The sequence below is a fragment of the Sinocyclocheilus rhinocerous genome, unplaced genomic scaffold (assembly GCF_001515625.1).
Source record: "Sinocyclocheilus rhinocerous isolate Xijiao unplaced genomic scaffold, SAMN03320098_v1.1 scaffold864, whole genome shotgun sequence".
NCBI lineage: Eukaryota > Metazoa > Chordata > Actinopteri > Cypriniformes > Cyprinidae > Sinocyclocheilus > Sinocyclocheilus rhinocerous.
Window position 1 is genome coordinate 1071546 of NW_015645567.1, and position 20433 is coordinate 1091978.

Sequence of the window (20433 nt, forward strand, 5' to 3'; positions counted from 1 at the left end):
TTGACTTGACTTGACTTGGATGGCCTGAGGGTGAGCACATTTTCAGCAAATCTTCATTTCTGGGTGAACTATTCCTTTAAAAAAAAAAAAAGGTTTGCCATCCTCAACACTCTCATGGCTTTCCTCTTCATGACCGAAGCGCTTTATACAGCAGCTGGAGGGGTGTGAGTGTGGAGCCAGTGGGCTGAAAACACACACATCACATTACATTCAGTTTGTTCTTGCCAGGGTGGCAGGAATAAGATGATGGCCAGATACAGGCCTACAAAGGTAAACACCAAAAACACGTTTTGCATCATTAAGCACCGTGTTTCGAATCGCTGTCTTTGTCCCCAAAGCAAACATTCCCTGGCTCTGATATCTTCCAGCATAATGGAAAGCTCTTGTTTGTTTGCACGAGCGACGTTGAGCAATGCATTGTGGGTTTCCTTGAGAAAACGAGCTGTTGTGACACAGATGCCTTCCTTTTGTATCTTGTTGTGAAGTTGTTGTTTTCGATATGAATTGCTCTGTTCACGTACGTAAGCATGCATGAAACGTTTGTCGTCTTGTTTAGTAGCTGTACTGCATTCCTCTGCCTTTTCAAATGTGTAGGTCAGCGCTAATTGGACATTTTCAGACAGAAATACTTGAAAAGGTCGTTTTGGGGCCGGAAAGGTTAGATGCACGTCTGTTTGAAGGCCGGCATGGGATGTAGCGCTCCGGCGTTGGACAGGAGAGGATTTACGGCGGAAATTTGCACAGCACTCAGACTTGTCGATCTCTGGAAGCACGAGGCTGTCTGCGCACATTTCTGCTGTGCTTTTCAGGGGCGGAAAAAAAGCCCCAGCCGCCATTCTTCTTCATTTACTTTGTCAGGGAGTGTGAGAGTGACTAGCCTTGCTGTCGGCCAGTTATCAATCTCCTCGACTCGGTAGCGTCAGGTCCTCGCGGCACATCCAGCAGCTCGTCTGATAGAATCTTAACCTCGCTGGTTGCATGAATGTACATCTAAGCCCTTACGCTGATCTACACTGATAAAAATTATTTTGTGGTGAAGTAAATACTACATAAAAACAAATGTGATTTCTACATTAAATCATTTAGTTCGGGCAAGAATTTAAAAAATGTAAGTAAATTCTATATTAGTACTCAATTTAAGCTTGTAGAAATTAAAGTTTGAACTTATAAGTATATTTTACTTGGAATTTGTTATGTTTACAAGGATTCTTTAAGTAAATATCAAAGTTATGATCCCGTATTTCCCATCATGCACTGGGGCATGAATAATTAAAACGTTTAAAATTTTCACTGTTTTCACTGTTTGTCGTTAGGTTTAGTAACTTACTGTTTTGTCGGGGAAGTCGTGGCCTAACGGTTAGAGAGTCGGACTGGTAACCCAAAGGTTGTGGGTTCGAGTCTTGTACCGGCAGGGATTAGCTCTCTGTGTTCATTTAGGAAATAATTTCATTGAGTGGGCATATTATCTTAAAAGGATAACAAGCATACTTGCTTATTTACAGATTTTATCTTACTTAATTCAATACTTAAATTTTACTTAAATATTTGTGTGCGAAAACTTGCAAAAGAAAGAAAAATTAAGTTAATCTTACTTATTGTTTTTTTACAGTGCAGTAAATTACTGTTATTTAACAACACACTTTTTTACAGTGATAAGCATTACTTAAGGTTTTTCAGTGTAGAGCTGTGAATCTCAACTAGTTTTGAGAACATTTTAATATTTGTTGCTTTGGATAATAGTTGTTCAAAGAAACTAAAACCTGGTTTTATTTTCTTTGATTTTTGCTTAGTTTCATTCATGGTTATTGAGGACGTGGGCACACAATCTTTACATGTTGACATTGTCATAATTTAATCTTGTCATAATTTCATTTTCATAATATCAAGTGACCAATACATTTGATTGGACGCACAACTTTTCACATCAACATCAAAATGGGAAAAGTTTTTTTTTTTTTTATAAACCTGTTTAGTTTGCTATCTTAAAGTTATAGTTCATACAAAAATATAAAATAAAATTATGTAAATAATATATGCAAAAATGTTATTGTGTGCATGTGTATATAGGCTCTCTCTCTCTCTCTCTCTCTCTCTCTCTCAATACAAAATGTCTTCACTTGTAATACTTGACATGCTGTGTGCTGTAACATGCTGTACTTTTATGCATAAAAATATTTTTGAATATGTACATTTTTAAAAAAGTTTTTCATATTTACATATATAGATTTAAATATAATCTTTTTTACATGTTTTTAAAAGAATATGTAAATATTAAAAATATATATATTTTTTAAATACTTAAAAAAAATATTTAGGTATGAAAAATAAAAACTTTTTAAAGTATTAATATTTTTCTCATATTTACATATATTTAAAGATATGTATATATTAAAAATGTTTACATTTCAAAACATTTACATGCAATGTGAATATTTGTTATATGTTTATGTAGCTCAAAAATATGTAAATATTAAAATTAAAAAAATTGCATGTACTTTTTAAATTATGTAAATATTTTTCTAAAGTTTACGCATTTTAAAAGTACTAAAAAAATATTTACATTAAAAATGTTTAATTAATATGGAAATACATTTATATGGAAAATATATATATGCAATTTTTTTTAGAAAATTTTTTTTTCTCATGTTTGCATATTTAAAGAAATATGTAAATATGAAAATTATTAAAAATTTATTTAAGATGTTTTTTATTTAAATTGTTTTTCAATTAAAATATTTTTTGTCGTGTTACGTACTCATATCCATTTTACAGATTTGTAAACCATTTTTTTTAACTCAAAAATGTTAAATTGTTGTAGAATCGACTGTTTGAGTGAATCTTACAAAAAAACAGAGAGAGCTTACACTTCAATTTCATATTTATATATAATATTATAATTTGTACAATGTAATATATTTTTTTTCTTTATATTTCTTTTCTTTTTTTTTTTTTCATACTCTCTTTTTTAATTTCATGATGTAAGGTGACCCAGAGCGGTGCGTCGTCTGTTAATGCAGCGATTCACAACATCGGCGCGCACGTGCTGCTCCAGATTCATTTGGGTCATGATGAATAGCAGAATCTCTCCTGCGTTTGGTATATTGGTATATATATTGGCTTCCAAATCTGCGCTTGCTTTTGTTATTACCTTCCCCGTCCTCGGGGAGCGTTTTAGAGAAAAATAATTTTGATTATGAAGCTCGCTGCTGAGCCCGTCGTCTGAGAGTTAAAGTGTTTGTGTCTGGTGATGAACAGAGCGCTGTAAGTGGCCACCTTGAGACCGCCTGCGTAATTAGTTGATTTGCGGCGTGATATACGAAACATCGCTGCTTTTGTTTGCATCCCGTGCAGATGAATAGAAGCGTTGTTACCTGAGGCGGATGGCGGTTTGCGCTGAGGAATCCCCCCTGAAGACGTCTAGACGTGCGTCATGTGTTTATTTAGATCAGACCGTCTTAAACACTAACCGGGGTTTGACGATGCGGCACGTTTAAAGCCAGTAGTCAGCGCACTAGGTGGGTGTATTAGCCTCGTCTTCTTGTTTCCACTCAAACCTGCACATGACGGGTGCGAACACAGGATCAAACGTTGTCTTACGTAAGCGTTGTTGGCGAAAACATGGATTGGAGCGCCGCCGGCCAGTTCCTCTGCGTTCGGCCTTCTGTAAAAGCTTTTCTTGAACTCTGTTTCGAAATCGCTTCTGGCGTCTTCTTTCTCCACATCCTACAAGCGAAGGCTTTTCTCAAGTGATTGAATATATTTAGCGTTGTGGAAAGGCGTATAGGTGGACATTGCTGGGTCAGCACTTTGGGAAAGGAAGTGAAACTTGAACATTCATCCCTTTTCTCTTGTACCAATAGTGGGCTGCTCCCACCGCCAACAGGATATGTGCTGTTTAAGGGTTAGGAGGCTTTCTTACCCTTTAGGCAAGAGCTCATTTGGATGTGAGGCGCAGACTCCATTAAATAGAAGTAGTTTATGATATTATTTTAATGCAGGTTGGTGGTTTTGATGTCTGTGTATTAGGGTAGCAAGAATAGACTAGGATTGTCTCAATAACAAAATAGTAGTAGTCAATACAAAACTAATATTGAACACACTCCTTTATGTAAAAGTTTAAAAAACAAAGTATTTTTAAATATATGTGTTATTTATATTATTTACATTTTCAAATTCAGATTTTTGAAATGTTTCTGAATTCATTTTTGTCAGTGGGAATTATTTTTTACATTTTATTTAAAGTTTTAATTTATTTTAATTTTATTATGTTTTAAATTCATATCTTAAAATTATTTATTTTATATTCTAATGAGCATCTGTATTATTCAGTCCTGCTTTTGTAGAGGCACACGCCAGTCACTGAGCAGCTCCGCCCACTTCGCCGCCCCAACACACACACACACATCTGTTCACCACTCATAAACTGAAACTTCCCCGTCCTCTCTCACGCTTTACATTGTGCCTGTATCCATTTTCACTTTATCATAACATTTAATATTGAACGGTTGCTAAGGTGTTCCAATTGGTTGCTAGGTGGCTGGTTATGCAGCCACACTGGTAGATAGGTGGATTTTTTTTTTTTTAGATTCTGAATTTTGAAAATGTCATGAATTCATTTGTGTCAGTGGGATTTATTTATTTGTTTTTTTAGTTTTAAAATACATTTTTTTTTATTGTATTTTTTTTTTTAAAGAATTTATTTGAGATTTAGTTTTTTTTTATTCTTTTTATTTAAAAAATTATTTTATTTATTTTCACTTGAGTTTTTATTTTATTTTTTGAAAATTCATTTTATACATTTTTATTTAGTTTTTTTGACGTATTGATTTCTTTTTTTTTCTTTTGTTTTCTTATTTTTAATTCATATTTAGTATTTTTATTTTAAAATATTTTTTAATTATTAATTTTTTTAGTTTTTATTTCATTGTGTAAGCATTTTTATTTATTTGGTTTTATTCATTTTTTTTATTTTTTTTAAATAATGTTTGTTTGTTTATTTATTTATTTAATCCACTAGACTAGAGGAAAACCAATCAGTTTGGAAAAATAAAGCCTGATCATTTAAAATGCAGAATTTATTAAGTGGAGCATCAAAGCTCTTGGAGAAAATATAGTCAGAAAACATTTATGGAATTTTCTGGACTGTCCAAACAGTTGGAAAAATATAGCATACACCGCATCCAGAATTGAGCTCTTTCTTTCTCTCTGTCTCTCAGGTTTCCATTTGAGCGGCACAGTAACAGAACCGGCCACGCCGTCAGAACCCGAGATGGTGTGCAGCGTAGCCATTAGCTTCGACCGCTGCAAGATCACCTCCGTGACGTGCGGCTGTGGAAACAAGGACATCTTCTACTGCGCCCATGTGGTGGCGCTGTCCCTGTACCGCGTACGGCGGCCCGAACAGGTCAAACTTCACCTCCCCATCTCAGAGACTCTATTCCAGATGAACAGGGACCAGTTGCAGAAGTTTGTGCAGTATCTCATCACCGTCCACCACACGGAAGTGCTGCCCACGGCCCAGAAACTAGCCGACGAGATTCTCTCGCAGAACTCCGAGATCAATCAAGTGCACGGTGAGCGCTTGAAGCACCCTCGATATCAAGAGCGTTACTGCTTGACATTCCTACTGTCTAACAAAGCTAACTACCACAACTAGGCTAAACTCGCTGTCTTTTGTAGTTATGTAGTTTCTATAATAATATAATATGTGACCCTGGAGCACAAAACTAGCCTTAAGTCGCTGGGGTATATTTGTAGCAATAGCCAAAAACACATTATATGGGTCAAAAAAAAATAGATTTTTCTTTTATGCCAAAAATCATTAGGATATTAAGTAAAGATCATGTTCCATGAAGATATTTTGTAAATTTCCTACCGTAAATGTATCAAAACTTAATTTTTGATTAGTAATATGCATTGCTAAGAACTTCATTTGGACAACTTTAAAGGCAATTTTCTCAGTATTTTGATTTTTTTGCACCCTCAGATTCCAGATTTTCAAATAGTTGTATCTCAGCCAAATATTGTAAACCATACATCAATGGAAAGCTTATTTATTTGCTTGACCCTTGACCCTTCATTGACCCTTATGACTGGTTTTGTGGTCCGGGGTCACATATAATATAACATAATATAATTTATACCATTTTTTTTTTTTTTTGTATTTTATAAAATAAATATTACAAATAAATAAATATATAAAAATGTATACTTTTTATGTATTGGTTTATTTTTATGTTATGTTGAGTTTAAAATAGATTGTCTGTATTTTGTTTGTTTTGTTATAACGGCAGAGGGGCCATATTCTGAATTTTTAGCAAATTTTTTATTCTTAAGATAATTCTATTCCTTATTTATAATTTTTATAAAAAATTTATTTTTATTATTCTTTTAATATTATTCATAATAATATATATTTTTTTTATTTCATACCCTGAAATGGTGTAGGAATTACTATGAAACAATTCCACAATTAAATTTCACAAATAATTACAAAGAAACGGCGAGTAACACAACAATTAAACGTGAAATTTTGAAGTAGAAGGACAGAAATGGTATTTTCTTGTAAAATGCACTCCAGTAGTATTTGTTTTATTTACAACTTTTGAAAAATCTTTTTTTTAAAGTGTAGTTTTATTTATTTTTGTTAAATAAAGATACAAATAAATAAAATACAGAACAATTTATAATTTATCTTTTTTTTTTTATTATTATTATTATTTTTTTTTTATTATGTTGAATTTAAAATAGATTGTCTGTTTTTTTAATAACACCATTCTTTATTTTGTAGCTTTTTTTATTCTTGAGGTAATTATTTTCCAAATTTATAATTTTTAATACATTTTTGCTTTTATTATTCATTATTTATTATTATTATTATTATTTAGTTGCATTTTTTTACTTCAATAATTTATTGATTTATTTAAAGGGGTCCTATTATGCTTTTTCACTTTTTTAATTTTAGTCAGTGTGTAGTGTGTATGTTAATTTCCCATCCCCTCTTTCTGATCCTTCAAATTAAACAAGCTGTTTTTTCTACTGCACCTTTAAGATTTCTGTATATTAATGACCTTTGATTATCCAGTTTTCCATCTCAACAGCACTGACTTATGGGTCGCCTGCAAATATGGTCAGTAATATTAATTAGCTCCTAAATGTGGATCACAAACATGAAGATATCGTCTTAAAGGGTTAGTTCACCCAAAAATGAAAATTAGCTTGTGTTTTACTCACCCCAGAGGCATCCTAGGTGTATATGGCTTTCTTTGATGGCTCCGGGGGGTGAATAAAGGCCCCCTGTAGCGAATCCATGTGTTTTTGTAAGAAAAATATCCATATTTCAAATGTAATAAACACTTTTCTCTCACTTCCACTGACTGTCATACACTGAAGCAGTTCGGATGACGTAAGACGCGCGGCTTTGCGTGATTAGTGACGAATGCGGAGAGAGAACAAAACAAAACGCCGGTCACAAATTAGAAGTACAAACTAGTCGGAGGATTTCGATATAAGCCAAGAGGAGACTGGTTTTCCTTTGCTAAAGTAAGGAAACTTTGCTTCCTTTGCTCCTATTAAACAAACTCGCGAGACTAGCATATCTCAGAGGCTCGCGCGCTGTGCATACGTGCTGCGTCATCCGCCAGAACAGCTTCCGCGTATGACAGATAACTGAAGTGAGAGAAAAGTGTTTATTACGTTTGAAATATGGATATTTGTCTTTAAAAAACACATGGATTCGCTACAGGGGGCCTTTATTCACTCCCCGGAGCCGTCTGCGGCACATTTTATTATGAATGCGCGAGCTTTATTTGACGACTTGTGGACTGTTCAACTGCAACACCCGCTGACTGCAATGATAGAGCTTGGAATAGCCAGGACAATTTTTAATATAACTCCGACTGGATTCGTCTGAAAGAAGAAAGTCATATACAGCTAGGAAGCTTCGAGGGTAAGTAAAACACAAGCTAATTTTCATTTTTGGGTGAACTAACCCTTTAAGGCTTCGCTTCAATAGATCCCCTGAACTTGAAAATATCAAACAAAATCCTAATTTCCATAATGGAACCCTTTAAAAAATGAGTTGGCTGATATTGTAAAGCACATGCACATTAGCATTAGCACTGTTTCTAGGCTCTGCCGCGGCCTGGAGCTGTTGGAATGAGTATTATGGTCCCAGAACCTGATGACATAAATCTAAAGGGAATGAAAGACTCTTCTAGTCTCTCTTATCGTTTCGGCATTAGGCACAATGGTCATATTATATTTCACTTTTGTCGGGAAGGGGAAATCTAAAGCGGATGTGCCAGTTATAGGGGGAAAAAAGCGTCAGCAAAAAACCTCAGTGTTATCGACGGCACTTAAATCATCAGCCGTTGTTTGGGGTTTGGGGGTTTCCTCAGTCGCTCTTCTCGAACACCAGCGTGCTTCTGCATTGCATTAAGGCTCTGTGTTGATTGCACTAATTGCGTTGAAGCATTTTGGCTGATAAATAATCTCTGGTTTTGATTTTTCCATGACTATAAACTGTAATGCCTCATTTTATGGGCTTTATTGAGCGAAAATCCCATTTGGTCAACATAAGCATCACCATGTTGTTCACTGATCGCTTGGTTGTATGTTTGTAAATCAGGGGCCCCAGACCCCACGGCGGGGGCCAGCGTGGACGATGAGAACTGCTGGCATTTGGACGAGGAGCAGGTCCAGGAGCAGGTCAAACTCTTCCTGTCCCAGGGGGGCTACCATGGCTCGGGCAAACAGCTCAATCTCCTGTTCTCAAAGGTGGGCTGAAGCACCGATTTAAAGGGATAGTTCAGACAACAATGAAAATTCTGTCAGCGTTTACTCACCCTCATGTTGTTCCAAACCTCTACGAGTTTCTTTCTTCTTTTCGGCTCAAAAGAAGATGTTTTGAAGAATGTTGGTAACCAAACAGTTGACGGTAGCCATTCACCTCCAAAAAAATTAACAAATTGTTTGGTTATCACCATTCTTTAAAATATCTTCTTTTGGGTTCAACAGAACAACAAAATACTTCATGCATGACGTGACCTTGAAATAAAAAATATTCTGTTTGAAAATAAAATACTTCAAGATGCTACAAAATCAAAGCCAATTAAACAACATTTAATGTTTAATGCCTAAGTTGAGTGAAATTTTGAACCAATGAGATTTCACTGTGGGTGGAGCTACACTACTGTTTAAAAGTTTGGGGTCAGTTGAAAGAAATTAATTATTTTATTCAGCAAAAATGCATTAAATTGAGCAAAAGTGACATTTGTTATGTTATAAAAATGAATGGTGTTCTTTTGAACTTTCTATTCATTAAAGAATCCTGAAAAAGAAAATATATCACGATTTCCACAAAAATATGAAGCAACACAACTGTTTTCAACATCGATAATAATCAGAAATATCTGTTGAGCAGCAAATCAGCATATTAGAATGATTTCTGAAGGATCATGTGACACTGAAGACTGGAGTAATGATCACAGGAATAAATTACATTTGACAATACATTCACATAGAAAACAGTTATTTTAAATTGTAATAATATTTGGTCATATAAATGCAGCCTTGGTTGAGGATAAGAGGCGACTTACAAAAATATTTAAAAATATTAGCAACCCCAAACTAACAGTACACTACTGAATGGTAGTGTGTTTTGCATGATTCAAATCTGAATGAAGCACCTAATAAAATGTTCTGTCAACAAAAGCGCAGATTAACATTAAACGTGGAGGATTCATCACTGTTAATCATGTCTGGTTTGGATACATTTTTGGCATTTTTGGTGCATGTGCTTAAATCTTGTGTGTGTTTGCATGTGTTCTGCAGGTACGGGAGATGCTGAAGATGCGGGACTCGAATGGCGCTCGCATGCTAACGCTAATCACCGAGCAGTTCATGGCCGACCCGCGGCTGGCTCTGTGGCGGCAGCAGGGAACCACCATGACGGACAAATACCGGCAGCTGTGGGATGAGTTAGGTGAGAACAACATAAACAACAAACATTTTGTATTCAGCACCTGAATTTTGGCTGAATCTTTGTTTTTTTTTTGCATGTAAGACTTATTTTGCTAGATTGCATGTAGGTCTTAAGTGGCATCTGTAGGGGAACATGTGTAAGTTGTGGTTCAGCAGCGATCAGGGCCAGTTGGTTGTGTTGTTTCTCTCGGTTACCCGTGTTTTTTCGAGTCCGTCTTCACTGCACTCCGCGTCTGTGCGGATCTTCGTTTAAAATCCACCTGCGTCTCTGAGGACGGCCATTTAGAGGATGCTGCCGTTGCCAGATTACATATTCGTAGCTTTTGCTCTTGATCAATATTGCATATTCTTTTCCCACTTAAAACCCTCTTGGGTGTTTCCGTCTAAAATATACTGTGGCAAGCACACAAGCGAAACCCAAGCACTAGAAACCGGCGACGCACTTTAGGCCGTTTCCGAAGTGCTGCGTCCTGCTTCTATTGCTTCAATTACTGTAACTGGATCAAAACGCACTGAATTGCCATTCAATCCACATGGCGTAGTATATATAAGGAATATATCATGCTTTTTCCACCTTTCCATCTCAGTCTCCTGCTATCAGCACTATTGGAATGAAAGCGGTGAAATTTGGAAGGACGTGTAATAATTTTAATTGTGACTGGCTCGCCGCATCGTGTCAGCCTGCCAATTCTCAAATCCTGTGATGTTTCATCAATTTTGCCTTGGCACTCGGCAGCAGTGGGCACAATTGCTGGCGTCCAGGTCCCTGGGTGCCAAGCGCAGAAGCAGAGTGAGAGATAAGCACTAGACCAATGGACCTGAAAATCAGACGTTCAAGCATTTGATGAGCTAACTATGCAAGTATGTGAACGCAAACGATTCTAGATACTCAAGCTTGATCTTATGTGTTGAAATGTGGCCAAATGCAGTTCATAATATGGTACAGGCGAGATTTTTCTCAGTGTTTTTTCACTGGTGTTGTTGCATGCATTAGAGTAAGCTTGTACTTTATCTGCTGTTAGAGAGCAAGCAATGCATTGACCAAGCATTAGCATTTACACTATTGTTCATTAGCATTTTTTTAAAGGGGTCATATGATGCGATTTCAAGTTTTCCTTTCTCTTTGGAGTGTTACAAGCTGATTGTGCATAGATAAGATCCCTGAAGTTGCAAAGACTAAAGTCTCAAACTATTAAAATAGAAAATGGTTGTTTTAAAGTGTAATAATATTTCACAATATTTCTGTTTTTTTATCAAATAAATGCAGCCTTGGTGAGCAGAAGAGACTTCAAAAGCATTAAAAAATCATAACAACCCCAAATGTTTAAGTACTTGTGTAGAGTTTGTTTCTGTCCCCCGTTTGAAAGTTTTAAGGGCTGATGCTTTTGTGTCCGAGCTGGTTGTGTGACTACAAGGAATTTGTGGGGCTGAACAAGATTAGCCGGCGTTTGTGTGCAGTGAGGCCTTCTGTGTCACATTTTTGTTTGACGGAGGATGAGGAGAGGCTGCAGGAAGGGGAAGAGAGGCCCTCTGTGTGTCAAAGGGAAGTGGCCCCTGGATGGGGGCTCCCAACCAACACGAGTCTTAAACACTTATAATGTTGCATCCCACAGAATTTAAGGGACATCCAGTTTGTAATATGTATCGTGTATTCCAGATTCATTTCTAGTGTGGTCTGGTCTGGTTTACAGATTAATTTGGCCAAAAACAGCCCACGAAGACAGGAAGAGAGCATATGACCAACATGTAAAACAAAGCAAGCTCTGCTCTGTTGCTTTATGTAATATTTATGATAAATTTGAAAGCATTGATACCACAATAATGGACGGGAAGCAAACAGTTACACTAAAGAAAATTAGAGAAAAATGTGTCTGTTTGTTCATTTCTATTATATTATATTTGATTACATTTTTTACTGAATTATAATTTTTTTTCCCAGCAAAAGACCTTTGCACCCATATTTTGTATTTTATATTATTATTATTATTATTATTACCACATTATAAAACACTTTGAACCTATTATTATATTATATTATATTATATTATATTATATATTATATTATATTATATTATTCTCAGCAAAAGACCTTTTGACCCATATTTTGAATTTTTTATTATTATTATAACACCTTATAAAACCCTTTGGGCCTACGTTATATTATATTATATATTATAATTTTTATTATTACTATTATTATCATTATTGTTATTATTAGTTCTCAACAAAAATCCTTTGCATACATATTTTTAATTTTATTTCATTTTACTTTACTTTATTTTTATTTTTTATTTTATCGAAAAACTTTTGCATCCTGATTCCTGTGAGTTGCTTAGCCAAGTAAGGCAATCTGTTTGGAGCTTTGTTAAGCTCTCATGATTTTATTTTTGTGTTTTTGGCTATTTGGACATGGACGTGGACGTGTTGACCGAGGCTGAGACTTGATCCAGATAAACGCTGGAGATGTTTTTTACGGGCAAGCTCCTCAACTCTGCCGCCATTTTCAGAGTTCTTACACCCCCCAAGAAGCCGTGGAGGGGCCCTGGTTCATTAAAAAGAGGAGGAGAGCAAGATCGGAGGGGCACATCTTCTCTCTCTCCCTCTCTCAGATGAATCATTATGCCTGTCAGGCCCTCTAAGCCCCAGCGTAATTGGAGAAGCCTTCGTTATGAAGGCTGCCCCCTCCTCTTCCTCCCTGACAGGCGCGATAATGTGAAGACCGTTTCATTAAATCCCGGACACTTAATCTGACACCGGCGGTCAGGTAGGCTGAGGATGAGGAGCAGAGGAGACGGCTGCCAGCGAGTGCGAGAGGGAGATTACAGCCCAGATTTATACGCTCTCCCCTCCCAGCAACCTTCATCCGTGTTTTGCTCCCTCCGCTGCGAGCGGGTCACTTTTGTTGGGGAACAAAGGCACGCTTGCATCAGGCAGGTCTTAGATCGCTTTTATTCATTATTTTCACAGTTACGTTTGGTGCTGCTAGTGGCAGTCGCTCTGCTCGCCATTGACCCCATACTGCTTGAGCATTTGCTATGTTTATGCTCTCATAAGAATCATTCACTCGCCAATCGGACTCTACTAGTTGTGTGGATGTCGTTTGTTTGTTGTTGTGTGCAACCAGTGAAGACATCAACATTGATGTCTTATTATTTTATTGAGCGTTATAGAAGAGTGTGTCGACATTCAAGAACCGAGCATCATTAGTTCATGAAAATCTGATTTTATTTTTTTGCAAATACCTTGGCACCTATTATATTATATGATATTGGATTGTATTGTATTGAATTGGATTACATTACATTATATATTGAAGGTGATTATTTCTTCTTTATCTTATTTCCCATATATTATAAAATATTATATACTGATGATGATTATTTCCTATATATTATATTACTTTTAATTATATATTATAAATTATTTCCCAGCAAAAACCTTATCACTCGTATATTATATTATATTATATTATATTATATATTATGAAGATGAAGATTATTTCGTCTTATTATCATTATTATTATTTCCAATATATTATAACATTATGTATTGACAATGATGATGATAATGATGATGATTGTATCATTAGAATTATGTTATCATAAAGAATTATGTTAAAATTATTATTTCCCAACAAAAACCTTAGCACCCATATGTTATGTTATGTTGTTATATGTTGTGTTGTGTTGTGTGTTGTGTTGTGTTATGTGTTGTGTTATGTGATGTTATGTTATGTTATGTGTTGTGTGTTGTGTTGGTCGTTTTGCTCGATGTCGACTCCATAGAAAAGCCCATATTGCTTGAGCGTTCACTGTTTATTGCATGTGTGTTTCTGAAAGAGTGGAACCATGGGATGCTTTCGGCTTGAGACAGGCGTGCTGACAGCAGGGATGAGATTTGGAGTGATATGTTATGTGATGTTATGTTATGTTATGTTATGCTATATGTTATGTTGTGTGTTGAGTGTTGTGTTGTGTTATGTGTTGTGTTATGTGATGTTATGTTATGTGTTGTGTTGTGTTATGTTATGTTATGTTATGTGATATGTTATGTTATGTTATGCTATATGTTATGTTGTGTGTTGTGTGTTGTGTTGTGTTATGTGTTGTGTTATGTGATGTTATGTTATGTTATGTGTTGTGTGTTGTGTTGGTCGTTTTGCTCGATGTCGACTCCATAGAAAAGCCCATATTGCTTGAGCATTCACTGTTTATTGCATGTGTGTTTCTGAAAGAGTGGAACCATGGGATGCTTTCGGCTTGAGACAGGCGTGCTGACAGCAGGGATGAGATTTGGAGTGAAAGCTCAAATTAGGCCCGTGAAAGACGCGGTCAGAGCAAAGGGGGAGGGATGTGTGCATGTGATTGTGTGCGTGTATGGATGAATTTATTCAGCAAAGCTCAATATTGTTTTAATTAATCTGGGCACAGGGGCCTGTGTGCTGAAAGCGACTCCTTTTCATCTAGGTTACGTATGACTGAGGAGGCTGGAAATTAGGCCACGACTTCTCTCAGCTGAGATAATTACACTAGCGAGTGCTAATCCTTCACATTGTCCAAACACAAAGCCGTATAGCCAGCAAGTTTAAGACAATGGCGGGCTAAATAGCCAGCGGCGTCTTGATTACTATGTAGCGTGCTCCCCTCCCTGATGTGTCACTTCACTTACTGTGATCTTGTCGTAATGAATTACAACTATGTAACGTTTTTTTGCTTTCAATCAGCAGTTTGCATAAGATACTGGACCGGACGATGTGACGGGCGAGTTTAGCTTTTTTTTGTTTGTGGTATTTACTGACTTGTTCATCGCAGATCCATTAACACCTGTCTAGATTGGTAACCATAAGGAATTGTCCAATTTTCGTTTCCACTTAATACATGTTTATACCAATGTTTATAAGCAACCTTTCGACTTGAAGTTCCCTACACTGGAAGTGTTGAAGATGCCATCTAAGCATGTTCACTAACTAGTTATCGGCAAGTTATGGGCGATTGGAAAATGGGTGAATTAACTTTTTTGTCTGATATAGACACAGTTTCATTTATCAAATCTTCAAAGCACTGTTTTAGTAGCATTTATTAAAACAGAACTCCGGATGTGTATCTTTAACTGGATCCATGAATCATTCAAAAGAATCGACTCATAAGAATCATTCACTCTCAAATCAAACTATACTAGTTGTGTGGATGTTGTTTGTAAGGACATTGAATTTGACATCTTATTATTTTACTGAGAATTTTAGTTTAGATTTCCACAGAAGAATGCTGACATTCATGAACCAAAGCATCATGAATTCATGAAAATTTGGTTTTCTGTAATATTCGATTGATTTCTAGCCCTACTCCTGTCATAGAGGCAATCAAGTCATTATATTATATTATATTATATTATATTATCAGGGATTAAAGTTCCGTCACTACGACGGATTTCCGTCAGTTCATAAAGACAGTCACTTGCTTCATTCCTGAATGATTCAGCTGTTCGAACTCCCGTTCTAAGTCGTTCTGTGACTGAATAAATGCACTTCTTGTCAAGAGAAAAAGTGACCGAAGCAGCAGTTGTGAGTGGGGTGGCCAACTCTAGCCCCGCCCCTGCGTTAAACATTTTTAACACGTTAAACTTTTTTATTTTGACACCACTAATTATATTTTATTATATTTTTATTATACTTTGATGAATATTATTATATTTGCACCCTGACTCCTGTCTCCAATCTTCTCCTGTCATAGAGACATTAACGTCTCTGAGATTTGCATTTTTCAGATACGCCGCTGCGTCCTGTTTGCATGTTCTGTGGTGCATGTTTCCTCATCTCTTCCATGTCTGTTGTCCTTCATGCCCAAACAAAGAGCCGAGACTCGGTCCCATCCCCCCACGAGCCTCCCGTGCTCCTCCAGATTTCATCACATCTCTCCCTCCTGCTTTCCTTCTCTCTCTCCTCCTTTGTCTTCCCCTCTTTTCTCTCACCGCTATCTAATTCCTCTTCTGCCATCATACATTTGTCTCTCCCGCTCGCTTCATTTCTCCCCCCATCTCGTTGTTTTCTCCTTCGCCCCTCCTCCATCTCTGGTTCTCGTTCTCTCAGCTGGCTCTTGCAGGTATTCTCAGTATGTCATTGTGGAGCGTTCTGGGAGTGATTTAACCATCATACACAATTCGTATGGCACGGCACTCGTGTCAGGCTCCATACATCACTGCCTAATGCATCCAATGGGATGAATTAGAGGCGAAATGAACCTCATGGGTTGCGGCTGCTCGTCGGTGACGTTCTGCGGCTTTGTCCTGTGAGGGACGTACACATATTGATCCGGAGCTTTATGCTCAACTTCTTTGTACCTTTGACTTGAAAGAGGCCTGTATTTCTGGATGGATGTCATCTAACTTATTTTTATTTATTTTTTTAAATCGGGGATTGTGAGCATTTGGTGTATTTATAGAGTAGAAACTCCACTGGCTGCCATCATTTTTGATCAACCAACATATCAACTGGACTATTCATCATCAGATTACTGCAGTAAACAGAAGTGCTGTTCTCATTGTATCAAGATTGGCAGCGGCCATTTGCACAGATATTGTGCTATTATAGACTGATTTTTGGCCAATTTTTTTTAGATTATCGACCAATAATCGTGCCAGCTTGCCCAATTAGAAGTGGTTTTCCTCCTGTCAATTCCTAAATCCACTGAAAGGCTGGTCAACGGATGAGAAAAATATTATAATTACAATTTAAATTATATATCATATTTCAATGATTGTTATTACCAACATGAAGTGCATCAAACATTACATTACGTCAATGTTTCCCAAACTGGACTTCATGATGAAACTGCAGGGGGGTTGTGAGTTTAATGAAAAGCTAATGATTAATTGAATCATAAAAATGTAAAATGAAAATAAATCTTTTTAAAATTACAACAATCAAAATAAAACACTTAATAAAAAACTTTAAATATTATGCTGAGTCATCTGCATGTGAATATGTAATCATGTAATCAATAAAAAAACTGTAGTCTGATTACGAGTATTTTACAACGTAATGTAATCTAGTTACATTTTCCAGATTACGATCATGTAATCCAGATTACATGTAATCATACACACAGATAGATAGATAGATAGATAGATATCGGTTTTGTGTATGAATTTGTCATCATTAAATTGCATTGTAAAATTGCGAATCCAAAATTTGCAGATCCAAATTCTGTTTCTTCATTTTCAATGAGCATAGAGCAGAAAGTTACATCCCATTCCCAACAATACGTATGTCAACAGTGTATACACAGGATGTGAAAAAAATCTCAAAATCATATCTGGTTCTTCATCCAATCAAAAGAATTGCATTCAGTTCCTTGTCAACTTCAGTAAGCATGAGCAAAAATATATGATGCTGATTCTGAGAAATTGCTGTCATTAGTGACATATGATTACCATCAAGTTTAAAGTGGGGCATAAAAGACATAATTGGACGAGCTCTTGGAGGTTGTCTGTGTTAAAGGTAGCAGTCAGCTGACCTATCTATCTGTTTGGTACCATATGAACCTCCCAGGCCGATTCGGAGCTTCTTTGGTGCCTACATCATCTATTTCTTAAGAAACCGCCAAGCATCCCTCCATATTTCTTTGTGTTGACGCTCCCTGTCTTTCCCAGGTGCCTTGTGGATGTGTATCGTGCTGAACCCCCACTGTAAGCTGGAACAGAAGGCCGCTTGGCTCAGGCAGCTCAAGAAGTGGAACAGTGTGGACGTGTGTCCCTTGGAGGACGGTAACCACGGCAACGAGCTGCCCAATTTAACCAATGCCTTGCCTCAGGGTGCACACGGCAACCAAGGTAAGCGCGCATGTGTGTGCGTGCGTGTCGTGGTGGTGGCAGAAACGGGGTGTTTTAATCAACCGTGCCTCCGTGCGCCCCTTTTATTAGGCTTTGTGTGACTAATGGAATGCCCCTAATAACAGCGGTTCAGTACTTCCTCCATGGCTTTTGTCCTTGCTGTGCTAATCATAACTCTGGGCGAAAGCGAGGGTTGGGGCGGGGGGGAAATAGCTCTATTGAAACTTTTCGATTAGTCAGGTCTTTTATACCGAGGCGACAACGTCTGCAGAGGTTTTATGATGTGTTTTGTTATAAATATTCATGCTCCAGACAGGTAATTGCAAAGAAATGACTTCCCCTTTTCCTAAGGCATGGGTATTTTGGGTATGAATGGGCTCTAGACTGGTTGGCACAGAGGTTGTATAGATTAAATTAGAGTTTTTTTTTTGTCTGGGATGCACTAAGGCGGGGTGATATAGCAAATTTTTATGATATATTGTATGTTTTTGTTGACAATAAAACAATGAACCGATGAATTAATCAATCCAGTGTGCTTTATGTGCTGTTTAAATGTTATTAGACTGTTTGGGGTCAGTAATATTTGTATTTATTGTTGAAAGAATTTAATATCTTTATTCAGCAAGGATGCATTAAATTGATCAAAAGTGACACTGAAGGCATTTATGATGTTTCTATTTCAAATAAATGCTGTTATTTTGAACTTTCTATTCATCACAGAATACTGAAAAAATTTATCAGTTTCCACAAAAATATGAAGCAGCACAACTGTTTCCAACATTGATAATAATCAGAAATGTGTCTTGAACAGCAAATCAGCATATTAGAATGATTTCTGAAGGATCATGTGACACTGAAGACTGGAGTAATGATGCTGAAAATTCAGCTTTGATCACAGGATTAAATTATATTTTACAATATATTCAAATAGAAAGCAGTTATTTTAAATTGTAATAATATTTCACAGTTTTACTGTTTTAACTGTATTTTTTATCAAATAAATGCAGCCTTGGTGAGCAGAAGATACTGACCTCTGCATATAAGACCCCAAACTTTTCTGATTTAATGTCTGATTTAATGATTAATTTGTGTTATCACTCAAGAATGTTTATGGGAATCTCTGCGTGGCATTGTTTACTTTGTTTGTGCATATTGAATATTGTCAAAAGGCTTGATATAATAATAATTATAGCTATATCACCCAGCCCAAGTAAAGCCACCTTGCAGCGGTCAGGTCGGTATCTGCACCACCTGTGAATGACAGTTCAGCTCGCTGCACTAATCTACGGACTTATTTCCGAAGGTTTTACTGTTTGCCCCTGACTGACAGGCCCCCGGGGGCCTTGCTCTCAGAGCTAGCATTGAGAATGACAGAGCAATTTCCTTTCCGTTTTCCCTGTCTCTCCTCCTCCTCCTCCTCCTCTTCATCCTCAGATTTGGGCACCCGGCCCCATCGGACGGTTTTCACGCGAGCAATTTCCTTTCCCTTTTCCCTGTCTCTCCTCCTCCTCTTCTTCGTTCTCAGATTCGGGCACCCGGCCCCACCGGACGGTTTTCACGCGAGCCATCGAGGCATGCGATCTCCACTGGCAAGACAGCCACTTACAGCACATTATCAACGACGACCTCTACACCAACTACTGTTACCATGACAACACTGAAAATTCGCTCTTTGACTCTCGCGGCTGGCCCCTGTGGCACGGTGAGCGGCTCGACCGGAAAAAGACGTTTGCTTGACTCGCCTCTTTGTGTTATGCAGACTATAGCATTAAGGAAAAAAGCACAGCAATGTTTAAGAAAAAAAAGCAATGAATAGCGGCTTTATAGGGAGCGAGAACAAGAGTTTCTAACAAAATGAAAGGCATGATTATTTTCTATCTCGCTCGCCTTTTTGCGTGCGGGTGAGTATGTTTCTATTGTGCCCGTCTGAGGTTTATTAAAGGATTTTTTGGGGGGTTTCTATCACAGAACACGTCCCTACGGCTTGCGCCAGGGTAGATGCACTGAGATCTCATGGTTACCCACGGGAAGCACTGCGATTGGCCATCGCCATCGTCAACACCCTGCGCCGGCAGCAGCAGAAACAGCTGGAGATCTTCCGAAACCACAAGAAAGGTGAGTTCAAAACTCAAATGGGCTGTATTGCTGGTCGAATTGGTTTCTTGCTGCTAAAAATGAACGTTTGGTAGGGGAAAGCATTTGATTATAAGTTGCAGCAGTGCATGATCTTTACATTAGCGGCAATGGTGGCACGCTTTTCTATGCATCGTTTATTAATATGGTTGTATGTGGCAGGAGACAAATCAAATAGAATGATGTAATCCCTCAGATGCACTAACTTTCCAACATTCACCAATGGTCTCTACGATCAACTTACCTTGCAATGCTTTTGGGAAACTCACCCATGTCTGAGTTTTTTTATTTGCATAATATTTCAAAGATTTTAAACCGTTTTTTAGATTGGATATACCCTCATTGCATTGCTAACAGCCACTCATGTTGCCAGAAATCACCCATTTTTATTGAATACAATGATTTACAGGTGTGTCGTATACATGTGATATAAATCTGACATGTTCTCTCAGTAATTTCCTGTCCGTTTTCTGTTATCTGTATCATTAA

The 20433-nt window shown here is 37.1% G+C and overlaps 1 protein-coding gene across 1 annotated transcript in view; it reads left to right on the plus strand.

Annotated features, from left to right (window-relative positions):
• LOC107706746 (zinc finger SWIM domain-containing protein 6-like) overlaps positions 1-20433 on the plus strand; it is a 91266-nt gene that overhangs the window by 56120 nt on the left and 14713 nt on the right. The window contains exons 2-7 of the mRNA XM_016510550.1: positions 5217-5573; positions 8630-8778; positions 9835-9985; positions 17632-17811; positions 19337-19513; positions 19780-19926. Of these exons, the coding sequence (XP_016366036.1) occupies positions 5217-5573; positions 8630-8778; positions 9835-9985; positions 17632-17811; positions 19337-19513; positions 19780-19926 (1161 nt within the window). The remainder of the gene's footprint in view (positions 1-5216; positions 5574-8629; positions 8779-9834; positions 9986-17631; positions 17812-19336; positions 19514-19779; positions 19927-20433) is intronic.